The following is a 14,112-nucleotide window of genomic DNA, read 5'->3' as shown; positions in this document are numbered from 1 at the left end:
ACAAGTATCAGTTGTGTGATACACTAAGGCAACTCTCGAAATTTATCACAGCAAATGTTATTAATAAAAATCAATAAACAATAATAAAAATACATTGCCGTTCCAAAACCCAATATTGCTTTACTTATGCAGAAGTAACCTGCTTCGTCACTTTTGTATATAGTGCTCTTTGCTTTTATTTTTAACTCAATAAGTTCATCTGCTTTGTGTCATATCGCTTATGACAGACGGACACTGATAAATATTGGATTACAGTACGCTACTGAAGACATCCTGCGCCAGGGGGGCCGACACAAACGTTCGGTAAAGTTAGCTCGATAATCACAGATTCGAACTTCCGGCTTCAATAAATCTTAAAAGAAACAATAAAAATAACACGCGTGATTCCTACCACGCAGACTATGTACTACAACCGCTTTTTTTCTTTTACATCAAAATCATTCATATTTCAGGCGCTACACACAACATGGCTCTAAATGAGCTGAGGCGACTGCTTAGGGACCGTTAATAAATGGCAATACCACAGCGGAGAATATTCAATAACAGAATGTGCACTGTAGTGACGTCAAACTCCTGTCACACATCAAGGGTGAACTCCTCTATGGACTGCAACTCTTACTTTGGCCATTTTCACTCTGCAATATTTTAAATGAATTTGTATTACTTTTTAAGCAATGTTATATTTCATATCTCCCATATTGTTTACTGTAATAACACAAAACTCTTGTCACTTGTCAAGTTAATAGTGGCCACTTCGTCACTTGGTCACTTTGGCCATTTTGGCCATTTTCACTCTGGGATAACTACAGTCACTCTATTAACAGCAAGAAATCATCCATTAAGCATCAAACAATAAACATACCTTCTTTATTTACAATAATTTTTTTCAGCTTGAAAAAGAGTGTCTTCATATTGTTCCTGGGGCTTTTTTACACAATACACAACTGTGTACCAATGCCAGTAGGGTCTGCCAAGGTAAACAGGTCCTAGGTGATGAGTCAGACTAAACCACCTTTATGGATAAATCAAGATTATGGACTGTGACATTGCACGGCATGGCGGTGCCGGGGCCCCACTCTGGAGCCAGGCCTGGGGTTGGGGCTTGCAGGCGAGTGCCTAGTGGCCAGGTCTCCCAGAAAGGATGACATGGGGCCATCCTTCTATGGACCCACCATCCACAGGAGGAGCCGTAAGGGGTTGGTGCGGTGTGTATGAGGGTGGTGGTCGAAGACAAGGGCCTAGACCACCCTATCCCTGGATAGTGAAACTGGCTCTTGGAACATGGAATTTCACCTCGCTGAGGGGCAAGGAGCCTGAGATTGTGCAGGAGGTGGAGCGGTACCGACTAGATGTAGTCGAGCTCACCTCCATGCATAGCTTGGGCTCTGGAACCCAACTCCTTGAGAGGAGCTGGACCCTCTTCTCCTCTGGAGCTGCCTGTGGTGAGAGGCAGTGGGCAGGGCTTACTTATAGCTCTCCTGCTAAGCCTGCCATGTGCTGGAGTTTTCCCCCGGTGAATGAGAGGGTCAGTTCTCGGCACCTTCGAGCCAGGGATAGGTCTCCATTGTTGTCTTGGCCTACGGGCACATGGCACCAGGACACCGTAGGCCAAGGTCAATGATCGATTTTGTGGTCATGTCATCTGACCTTCGGTGAGGAGAGAGGCTGAGCTGTCAACAGTTCACCACCTGGTGGTGAGTTGGATCCGCGGGCTGCAGGGAACATCTGGCTGAACCCTCTGTCAGAGATGTCTACAACTCCCACCTCTGTGAGAGCTTTGACCAGATCCCGAGGGAGGTTGGGGACATTGAGTCAGAGTGAACTATGTTCTCCACCTCCATTGTCACTGCGGCTGCTCGAAGCTGTGGTCGTAAGGTCTCTGGTGCCTGTCGTGGCAGCAATCCCCGAACCCGGTGGTGGACAGGGATGCCATCAAGCTGAAGGAGTCCTATCGAACCTGGTTGGCCTGTGGGACTCCCAAGGCAGCTGAGAGGTACCGGCAGGCCAAGCGTGCAGCGGAATACTTCGAGGATCTCCTCAATCCCACCGACATGTCTTCCATAAAGGAAGCAGAGGCTGAGAATTCGGAGGCTGATCCATTGATCAGCTGGGCCGAAGTCACTGAGGTGGTTCGGAACTTGCCACCGAGGTGCCCTGAGTACCTCAAGTCTCTGGATGTTGTTGGGGTGTCTTGGCTGACACGACTCTGCAACATCATTTGGTGATTGGGGACAGTACCTCTGGGCTGGCAGACCGTGATGGTGGTCCCTCTTTTCAAGAAGGGTGTGTTCCATACACAGCGGGATCACACTCCTCAGTCTTCCCAGGAAAGTCTAAGCCAGGGTACTGGAGAGGAAAATTTGGCTGATAGTAGAACCTTGGATTCAGGAGGAACAATGAAGTTTTCGCCCTGGTCATGAAACACCGTTGGACACTGTTGTCCTGCTGGCTTCATCGAGTCAGGCCTTTCAGCATGCACACATTTGTGGCTCTAGGAACATGGTAGCTTGATGCTTTTTGTGAAGATTCCAATCTGACTAGACTATAACTGTGTCAAATTCACTAAGTGTAGATGACAATCCTCTTCAATAGGATCACAAACAGAAGAGAGGCAACTGGATCCAAGTGCACAAAACACAGTACAGACAAGGTGAGTTATCCTAGGGTAGACTAACAATTTTTCTCAAGCTCCCTGCTTTTATACCTATGGTCAGGGCCCGTTACCAATATTAACTTCTCTTTTTTGGACATATTTGTGTATTATCTACACATATTTTTTTTTTCAAAGATGCTAGGGGGGATTACACCCCTCCCATCTTCTCCTTCTGGGCTTTGTCTGATTCCCCCTCCTTTCCCACCCTCAATTCTTTATTTATTTCTCGGCCAATGATCCAATAACAGGTGTTCTCTAATGTCTACAACCACAGCCTCTAAGCTTACTCAAGCATATCCCATCTTTGTCTATTCATGGTCTAAGTGCAGGTCATTAGTCACATATGTACTTATGAATTATTTTAGGTACTTCCTTTTGCATAGATAAGCTTTCAAAGACACACACACACACACACACACACACACACACACAGTTAGCTTGAGCATAAGGCACCAAATAGAACCCTGGGTACATCATCTTAAGGCTATTTTCCTTTCCTATTTTCCTAAGCTGCTCTAGCTTGCATCTATTCAATTCAATTCAATTCAATTTTATTTGTATAGCGCCAAATCACAATACAAATCATCTCAAGGCACTTTACAAAAACTAAAACTAAAAACCCAACAATTCCCTTATGAGCAAGCACTTGGCGACAGTGGAGAGGAAAAAACTCCCTTTAACGGAAGAAAAAAACCTCCAGCAGAACCGGGCTCAGTTTGGGCGGCCATCTGCCTCGACCGGTTGGGGTGAGTGGATAGAGCAGAGAGAAAAGAACAGCAACAATAAACAACAAATAGACACTGCAAGTTGGTGGGGCCAGTAACTGCACATCAGCGATAAACAGCTCCAGGACCAGGGACACCTGCAGAAGGTACAGAGAGAGAGAGAGAGAGAGGGAGGGAGAGAGCACAAACTAGGGGAGAGAGAGAGCACAAGGTTAGTAACATTCAATGGTGGAATATACATGAGGTGGGAGAGAAGGGGGGGGGGGGGGGGTAGGGTAGGGGAGCTCAGTGCACCAATGGTCCTCGGGCAGTCTAGGCCTATAGCAGCATAACTAACTAAGGGATGGTTCAGGGTTGCCTGAAGCCAGCCCTAACTATATGCTTTGTCAAAGAGGAAGGTTTTAAGTCTAGCCTTAAAAGTACAGAGAGTGTCTGCCTCCTGAACCCAGGCTGAGAGCTGGTTCCACAGGAGAGGAGCTTGATAGCTAAAGGCTCTGCCTCCCATTCTGCTTTTGAGAACTCTGGGAACCACAAGTAGGCCTGCACTCTGAGAGCGAAGTGGTCTATTGGGATAATATGGTACTATGAGGTCTTTAAGGTATGAAGGAGCTTGATTATGAAGGGATTTGTATGTGAGAAGAAGGATTTTAAATTCTATTCTATATTTTACAGGGAGCCAATGAAGAGAAGCCAATATAGGAGAAATATGATCTCTCTTGCTAGTTCCTGTCAGGACTCTGGCTGCGGCATTCTGGATTAATTGGAGGCTTTTTATTAAGATATTAGGACATCCAGATAGTAATGAGTTACAGTAATCTAGCCTTGAGGAAACAAACGCATGGACTAGTTTTTCTGCATCATTTTGAGACAGGATGTTCCTAATCTATGAAGCCAGCTTGCATCTATGAAGCCATCACCATTCTGTTTTTGCAGAATAAACATAACACATACATAGCCCCATGATCTTTGACGTGTGATAAGAGTTTGGTGTTACTACAGGAAACAATATGGGAGATATGAAATATAATATTGAATAAACAGTGATAAAAAATCATAAAAATATTGCATCGTGAAAATGGCCAAAGTAAGAGCTGTAGTCCATAGACTACACCCTTGACGTGTGACAAGGGTTTGGTGTTACTACAGCAAACAAAATGCGTGCGGTTGTACACCACACGCCACTGCCTAGTAGCTTGCTAGCTAATGTCCAGTCACTAGAGAACAAGCTGGAGATGTGAGGGGCAGAATACAGTACCAGAGGGAAATACGGGACTTTACGCAATGTTCGTGCCGGGATACAGTTCATCGCACCGACAGAACGAGTGAGTCTGGGAAATCAAGATGAGGTGGAGTGTGTCTAATGATTAATAAGAACTGGTGTTACAGTAGGAACCTTATTCCTCTCAAACACGCCTCCTCGACTAACCTGGAGCTCCAGCTAAAATGTTGCCCTCACTACCTGCGCCGTGAGTTTACTTCCGTCATCATCAACCATTATAGTCCACCCCAGGCGGATGTGACGGTTTTGCCTGGGTGGTCTGCTTTCTGCACAATGGAGACAGTGTGTGCAAATAGGGTTTCACTGATTCAGTACGAGAATAAACCATTTCCACAGCAATACTTCATTAACTCTGCTCTGTTTAATTTAAATCAGTTCTCTGTTTTAAAATTTGTCACTTAAAGTCTTTTTATCGTATAGTGTTTCAGTTGTGAATATAGATGGTACACACTTTCAATTAATTATAAATCACAAATCACTGAATGGAGATTCTACATGAAATACAGAGCAATAGTATTAAACTCACAATGAAGTGAAACATCCCCACCTAGAGGCGAACTTGAGCAATAACTTTACAATAACCTGTTTTTTTCTGAATTTAAAAGTACAAAGGTACTGGTCATCCATGAACATTTATTTGGACTGGTATTTGTCTTGACCAGATCAATCTAATTTCATTTTTAGCTGTGTTTTTAGTTACTATCTTCTCCTGCAAAATTATCTTGCTTTTTAGCTACTAAATGCTCATTTATGTTTACCAGTAAGTTTGTGTCTACTGTTAGCTCCTGAGCAGCGAGGTTTTTAGAATTTTGTCTTTAGAAGCAGCTGTTTAATTCTTCAACTGCTACCATGACAGCAGTAAGAGACAACAAAAACAGTAACGTTACAGGTCAAAAAATATAAACAATAAGCTGAAATATTCTATGAGGCTCTGTAAAGCTGAGAGTAACTGCAGAGATAATTCAATGTAGGAAGCAATATTTACATACAATCAATTATGTGATCCAGTGTTAATTTTTGCTGTACCCGCTTCAGTTTTGAAATTTTGATAGGTGGAGCTTTAAAGGTAATTATGTATTCTCTAATCATTACAACTACATAAGCAAACTGTGATTTTATTGGCCCAGGACTTCCTTGTGGTTCAGTGTACATCCTACTTAGTACAGAAGGAGGAATGTAATAAACAGGAAGCAGCATTGACCATATGGGTACAGAATTTCCTGAAGAACAACTGCTCAAATGCAGAACCGCAGTATAGCTAACAAAAGGTTTTTGTTCATCTGCTGGATGGACAGTTTAGTAAATGATTGGAAGGAATAAACTGTGAATTTAATCAGTTTATGATAACTCATGATTCTCATTTTAAACTGATAATAATCAGGTCTATATGGACTAAGATATGTCCAGTAGTCTGTTTATTTTTTTTAACATCCTGGATTGGTGGGTCCACACTGACAGCATTTTCTTGTTCCCAGGTTACTAAGCCTCAGCTGAAAATATAGTCCTGTGTAATCAGCTCCACAGAGCAGGAAGAGTGTGGTATTAGGTAGTTGGTCAGGATTTCAGTTTAAAATGTGAACATTAAATAAGCCTGTAGAAACTAAAAAATACCAGAATTCATTCTTTAGGACTTATTTTAAATATAGTAGAAGTGGGTTAGACACATATTCAGTTTACTGAATTAAGTTAGTCATAGAGGCAGGGGATTTCTCCCAATCCTAGGAGCTACAAGTTGACAGTGACAGAAGTTGATTTCTTTTTCTTCCACTAGTGATTTTATTGTGGTTTACAGTACAAAGGCTCAGACAGGTTACAGAATCATTACGGCAGTTCTAATACAGTAGCTTATATTTACAAAAGAGTCATGCAAATGGCCAAACACACAGCACATGGCCAGGAGAAGATGCACACACAGAAACGCATGTGTTGTCACATGAGCAAACACTTATCCTCATTACACATGAATCTGACTTCTCACATGGTCAAATCAGTTTGCAGAGTAGTGGTTGAAATTATTGCATTCAGTAGATCAAAGAAAAAATAAAATCGTGTTCAGGGTCAACATCAGGCAGTCTGCATGAATACATTTGCAAAGCAGGCTGTTTTTATAACCACAAGTGCTCACTGTACTAAATATAGGCCACTTGAGACACTTCTTATGCAGAGCTGTCATGCTGAAGGCACTGCAATATTCCTTCACACTCAACTGGTTTTCAGAACACACCATATCACATAACAGCAATCAGCTGAAACACAAAGGTCAGTGTTGTATTTACAGTTAAAACCCAGAGAAAGTCCAGAGAAGTGACATTGTAGAGGGGCTGAAGATGGTGCCATCTCACAGGAAGGCACTGGGATTTGCTCTGGGGTCCTTCTGATTCCTGTAGCAATAAGTGAGCCAAACTCCTAAAATCTGACACGGATAAACAAGGATAAAGTAATAATCATGAAGTAACAGACAGCCAGGTGCTCACAGCGCAGTAACATTTGCTTTTCTCTGTGCTAAATATTAGGACTGGTAGTATTTTGCACTGTTTTGCCAAAAAGTTTATAAACAGACCAAACAATAACTGTCTTCTAATAGTGTATTACTATGTAAACATATCTAAGTGTGACATATTTTATTCCTCAGTGACATAGAACCAGACTGTTGCACTGAGCAACATATTCCTTCATGCTGTTTTGGGAAATTACTGATCCATACCTCCTTCTTTTTTAATACTACTATTAATACTACTACTAATACATATGAATGTCACTAACTTTGTGCTCTCTCTCTCCCCCCTAGTTTGTGCTCTCTCTCTCTCTCTCTGTTCTCTCTCTCTGTTTAGTTTAATGCTAATGTGCAGTTACTGGTCCCACAGCCCGGTTCTGCCAGAGGTTTTTTCTTCCGTTAAAGGGGAGTTTTTCCTCTCCACTGTCAACAAGTGCTTGCTCATAAGGGATTTGTTAGATTTTTTGTTTTTTGTAAAGTGCCTTGAGATAATTGTGATTTAGTGCTATACAAATAAAACTGAATTGAATTGAATTACTACCCTTAGCACTATTTACTGTTGCTGTTTTTTTTATTGTTATTGCAATCACAGCTACTACTAAAACAACTATTATTGATACTAATTTCAATTTCAGTTTATTTGTATAGTGCCAAATCACAATTCAATCATTTCAAGGCACTTTACAAAAAAGAAAAACCTAGCAAATCCCTTATGAGCAAGCACATAGCAACAGTGGAGAGGAAAAACTCCCTTTAACGGAAGGAAAAACCTCCAGCAGAACCGGGCTCAGTTTGGGCGGCCATCGGCCTCGATTGGTTGGGGTGAGTGGATAGAGGAGAGAGAAAAGAACAGCAACAATAAACAACAAATAGACACTGCAGGTTGGTGGGGCCAGTAACTGCACATCAGCAATATACAGCTGCTGGACCAGGGACACCTGCAGAAGGTACAGACAGAGAGAGGGAGAGAGCACAAACTAGGGGAGAGAGAGCACAAAGTTAGTGACATTCAATGGTGCAATATACATGTGAGGGGGGAGGAGAGGGATGGGAGGGGACCTCAGTGCACTACTACTAACTGCTAATGCTAATAGTTCTAACAACCCAAAGCACGTATGAAGGCTCACCTCAGTGAAGCTGAAAAAGAATCCGATCCCTCCAACAAAGTGCAGAACCTCTCCAACATGTTCCTGGATCTTATCTGCACAGGGCAAACAGGAGTGGTTTGGGAAACAGGCCTGCAGGAGAACAAGATGTAAACCACTTTTCAAACGTTTTTCACAGCAGAATTAGAGGCTTCTGTGATTTCAAATGAAATTTTACTGGTGCTCTTCAAATGAGTCTTAATGAACAAACCAAAAGTGTGAAAATGTTATGGGCCAGGAAACATTTCATAATGAGCACTGACTTAAAAACTCACAGCATCACATGTGCCATTGGGATCCACCTGTTGGAATCCACAGCAGTTTAGATTCTTCTCCACATCCCTTTGAGTGCTCAAAGAGTTATTCCAGCCCACTTCAAGTAAGTGATCCTGCAGCATACACAGAGGAGCAACATGAAGGATTACTGCTCCTTTGACAGTATTTTCACATTTAGCTATTGTATATAAATGACTTAATTTCTGATATGATCATTTATTATTAATATTCTATAATCATAATGGCAAAATGCTCAATAGTCTACAGAGGGTTTGGAACACCGTCAGTCTGTCTAGAACGGGTGGGTAATCCATGTTCCTCAAGGGACAACTATCCCTGCTCTGCCTACTGCTGATTACCTTGGTCAGGTGTGTTCAGTCAGTCAGAAGATGGAAGATACCATCTCAGATGAGCGTGGAAGTGGAGGAAGACATACTGAATTAGTACCTTTGAAGTCATTACCCATGAGAGTAGTGTCCTGTCTCGGAGGTCTACAGACAATTCCTTGAACTTCATGGCTTGATTTGTGCTCTGACATGCACTGTTGGACCTTATGTAGACAGGTGTGTCTTTCCAAATCATGTCCAATCAACTGAATTTACTACAGGTGGACTCCAGTCAAGTTGTAGAAACATCTCAAGGATGATCAGTGGAAACAGGATGCACCTGAGCTAAATTTTGAGTGTCACGGCAAAGGCTGTGAATACATGTGATTTTTTTCAATTTTTATTCTTAATAAATTTGCAAAGATTTCAAACAAACTTCTTTTAAGTTGTCATTATGGGGTGTTGTTTGTAGAATTTTGAGGAAAATAATGAATTTAATTAATTTAATACTTTGAATCCATGGAATAAGGCTGTAACATGACAATATATGGAAAAAAACGCTGTGAATACTTTCCAGATGCAGTGTAATTCACTTCAAAGTCTTGCAGCATAGAAGGACGACAGGTTTGTCATTTAGGCCTCACATTAGGACACTTCTCTCTGATATTCAGTATTGCTTCAGTCTGAAATGATAAACCCAGTCTCTATTAACACTGTTACCATTAACCCTATTGTCATAGTAAATCAAATAAATGCTGCACATACTGCACATACAGTATGTGTAGAATTGGTAATGGTAATGGTAACAGTGTTAATAGAGATTGGTTTTATCATTTTCCCTAACCCAAACCCATAGCCTTAGAAAACTTGCAATGATACTGAACTGTTCAAGTATCAGATACTTGTGGATACTTAGTGAATCAGAGAAGATTAGCTCCATGGTACAGTTCACATATTCGTACCTTAAAGCAGGCATCACGAAGGCTGGAAAGAAAGTGGCGTTCCACAAACTTAGAGGAAATTTATCTAGCTTGGAAAAACAGTCTATTAGCATATAAAAAAGCTCTCTGTAAAACCAGAACTGCATACTATTCATCACTAATAGAGGAAAATAAGAACAACTCCAGGTTTCTTTTCAGCACTGTAGTTGTAGTCACAGCTCTGTTGAGCGCAGTGTTCCCTTAGCTCTCAGCAGTGATGACTTTATCAGTTTCTTTACAAATAAAATCATAACTATTGGAGACAAAATTCGTCAGATGCTTCCTATACCTGCTACTACAGTAGCTCTTGAATCATCTGTAAGACGTCAGTTATGTTTAGACTGCTTCTCTCCCATAGATCTCTCTGAATTCACATCAGTAGTTGATTCATCTAAATCATCGTGTCTCTTAGACACCATCCCGACAAGACTGCTTAAAGACACCCTGCCATTAATTAACTCATCTTTATTAGACTTAGTCAATTTATCTCTAGTATCAGGCTAGGCTTACCACAGGCCCTTAAGATTGCAGTGATCAAACCCTTACTCAGAAAGCCTAGTCTTGATCCATAAGTCTTGGCTAATCCTTGAAAAAGCTAAGCAGCTAACCAGATCACTTACACAGAATTTTTTCAATCAGGATTTAGAGCACATCATAGTACAGAAACAGCACTGTTAAAAATCACCAACAATGTTCCTTTTTGACAAAGCTTATAGTTAGGGCTGGTTCAGGTAACGCTGAACTATCCCTCAGTTATGTTGCTACAGTCCTAGACTGCTTGAGGACTTCCCATTGGTGCACTGAGCCCTCCCTTCCCCTCCTCTCCTCCCCCCTCACATGTATATTCCACCATTGAATGTCACTAACCTTGTGCTCTCTCTCTCCCCTAGTTTGTGCTCTCTCCCTCTCTCTCTGTCCTCTCTCTCTCTGTACCTTCTGCAGGTGTCCCTGGTCCTGGAGCTGTATATTGCTGATGTGCAGTTACTGGTCCCACCAACCACCAGCCCGGTTCTGCTGCCTCTCCCAACCGGTCAAGGCAGATGGCCACCCAAACTGAGCCCAGTTCTGCTGGAGCTTTTTTCTTCCATTAAAGGGAGTTTTCCTCTCCACTGTTACCAAGTGCTTGCTTGCCCTACTTTATTTGTTGGGATTTTGTGAAGTGCCTTGAGATGACTGTATTGTGATTTGGTTCCATACAAATAAATAAGAGTTGTGGGACATGATTGGGACACTCAGTTTGGGTGAGGGACCCCCCACACCTGGTGGGCCTAGATGAATTTCTCTTCAGTGTGCAGGAGCAAAGAAAGGATATGACCCATTAGTGATAGCCCAGAGAGCTGCACTCCAATGAGATAGAAATACTGTATTCCTAATTATAGCGCTTCAATTAATGTACTGTTATTCTTACTTCTGTTATTCTATTTATTATTAAGATCAGGAGCCAATCCCAGTTTAAACTGGGTGACAAGTCACCCTGGACTGCTGAAGGCCTGAAAGCATTCACATTCACAGCTCAACTCAATTAAATTCAATTTTATTTGTATAGCGCCAAGGGGGGGAGCTCAGTGCACCGATGGTCCTCGGGCAGTCTAGGCCTATAGCAGCATAACTAAGGGATGGTTCAGGGTTGCCTGAAGCCAGCCCTAACTATATGCTTTGTCAAAGAGGAAGGTTTTAAGTCTAGCCTTAAAAGTACAGAGAGTGTCTGCCTCCTGAACCCAGGCTGGGAGCTGTTTCCACAGGAGAGGAGCTTGATAACTAAAGGCTCTGCCTCCCATTCTGCTTTTGGAAACTCTGCACTATGAGAGCTTAATGGTCTATTTGGATAATATGGTACTATGAGGTCTTTAAGGTATGATCCTTAATCCTCCTTATGAAGGGATTTGTATGTGAGAAGAAGGATTTTAAATTCTATTCTGTATTTTACAGGGAGACAATGAAGAGAAGCCAATATAGGAGAAATATGATCTCTCTTGCTAGTTCCTTTCAGGACTGCGGCTGTGGCATTCTGGAGGCTTTTTATGAAGATATTGGGACATCCAGATAGTAATGAGTTACAGTAATCTAGCCTTGAGGTAACAAATGCATGGACTAGTTTTTCTGCATCATTTTGAGACAGGATGTTCCTAATTTTGGAAATGTTGACAGGCAACCAGATAGTAATGAGTTACAGTAATCTAGCCTTGAGGTAACAAATGCATGGACTAGTTTTTCTGCATCATTTTGAGACAGGATGTTCCTAATTTTGGAAATGTTGACAATTTCGAGTCGCCTATTAACCTTTAGACTGCAGAGGTAAACCTGAGTACCCAGAGAAAACACATGCAGACATGGGAAAATCTTACAAATTCCACACTAAAAGGGCCAGCCAAATCAATAGTTTCAAACCAAGAACCTTCTTCCTGTAAGACAACAGTGCTGCCCTGACAATAAGATACCAGACACAAATGATTATTCAAAGCAGAGTATTTTTCTTCTAAAATCCATCTCATCCTGATGGGTACAAATAACATGCTTTGAAAATACTGTGCAACACATACTGTAAAGCTCTACTTTTAGTGACATATAAATAGTTTACTCCATTTACAGACAATATATGAGATGGTTATGATTGGAGTGGTGTCATGGAGACTGGAGTCTCCCAAACACCAAGTGTATCAATTGCATGCAAAATCTCACATTGATTAATACGTACACATTGCATGCTTTTTCAATGCTGGTATTTATACATCTTCTTCTTTTCCTTGCGGCTGCTCCCTTCAGGGGTCGCCACAGCGAATCATCTGCCTCCATTTAGCCCTATCCTCTGTATCCTTCACACCCACACCAACTATCCTCATGTCCTCCTCCATTACATCCAAAAACCTCCTCTTTGGTCCTCCTCTAGGTCTCCTTCCTGGCAGCTCTAACCTCAGCATCCTTTTACCAATATATTCACTGTCCCTCCTCTGAACATGTCCAAACCATATTAGTCTGGCTTCTCTGGCTTTTTCTCCAAAACATGTAACATGAGCTGTCCCTCTGATATACTCATCCCTGATCCTATCCATCCTCGTCACTCCCAGAGAGAACCTCAACATCTTCAGCTCTGCTACCTCCAGCTCGCCTCCTATCTTTTTTGCAGTGCCACTTTCTCTAAACCATATAACATTGCTGGTCTCACCACTGTCTTGTACACATTTCCTTTCATTCTTGCTGAGACTCTTTTGTCACACATCACACCTGACACTTTCCTCCACCTGTTCCAACCTGCTTGCACACATCTCTTCACTTCTTTTCCACACTCTCCATTGCTCTGGACTGTTGACCCTAGGTACTTAAAATCCTCCACCTTCTTCACCTCTACTCCCTGTAACCTCACCGTTCTACTTGACTCATTTACACACATGCACTCTGTTTTAATGCAGTTAACCTTCATTCCTCTCCTTTCCAGAGCAAACCTCCACCTCTCTAGATTTTCCTCCACCTGCTCCCTGCTCTCACTACAGATGACAATGTCACCTGCAAACATCATGGTCCACAGAGATTCCTGTCTAACCTCATCTGTGAGCCTCTCCATCACCGCAGCAAACAAGAAGGGGCTCAAAGCCAATCCTTGGTGCAGTCCCACCTCCACCTTGAACTCCTCTGTCACCCCTACAGCACAACTCACCACTCTTACAGCTCTCATACATGTCCTGCACCACTCGAACATACTTCTCTGCCACTCCAGACTTCCTCATACAAAACCACAGCACCCTGTCATACGCTTTTTCCAAATCTACAAAGACACAGTGCAGCTCCTTCTGGCCTTCTCTGTACTTCTCCATCAGCAATCTTTCTTGGCACAAAACAATACTGCTGGTCACAAATGCTCACTTCTGACCTCAGCCTAGCCTCCACTACTCTTTCCCATAACTTCGTTGTGTGACTCATCAGCTTTATTTCTCTGTAGTTTCCACAACTCTGCACGTCTCCCTTGTTCTTAAAAATGGGCACCAGTACACTTCTCCTCCATTCCTCAGGCATTCAATTCAATTCAATTCAATTCAATTCAATTCAATTTTATTTGTATAGCGCCAAATCACAATACAAATCATCTCAAGGCACTTTACAAAAACTAAAACTAAAAACCCAACAATTCCCTTATGAGCAAGCACTTGGCGACAGTGGAGAGGAAAAAACTCCCTTTAACGGAAGAAAAAACCTCCAGCAGAACCGGGCTCAGTTTGGGCGGCCATCTGCCTCGACCGGT

At 42.2% G+C, this 14,112-nt stretch overlaps 1 protein-coding gene across 1 annotated transcript in view; it reads right to left on the bottom strand.

The window, feature by feature from the left end:
* Positions 1-6,430: 6,430 nt before the first annotated feature.
* The window catches only part of tspan13b (tetraspanin 13b), a 28,914-nt gene continuing 21,232 nt past the window's right edge, over positions 6,431-14,112 (bottom strand). The window contains exons 4-6 of the mRNA XM_026301184.1: positions 8,572-8,685; positions 8,279-8,389; positions 6,431-7,070 (exon numbers count right to left, since the gene is read on the bottom strand). Of these exons, the coding sequence (XP_026156969.1) occupies positions 6,996-7,070; positions 8,279-8,389; positions 8,572-8,685 (300 nt within the window). The 3' untranslated portion in view covers positions 6,431-6,995. The remainder of the gene's footprint in view (positions 7,071-8,278; positions 8,390-8,571; positions 8,686-14,112) is intronic.

This window comes from Mastacembelus armatus, chromosome 11 (genome assembly GCF_900324485.2).
Source record: "Mastacembelus armatus chromosome 11, fMasArm1.2, whole genome shotgun sequence".
Classification (NCBI taxonomy): Eukaryota; Metazoa; Chordata; class Actinopteri; order Synbranchiformes; family Mastacembelidae; genus Mastacembelus; species Mastacembelus armatus.
This window is presented reverse-complemented; position numbering and strand designations above follow the sequence as displayed.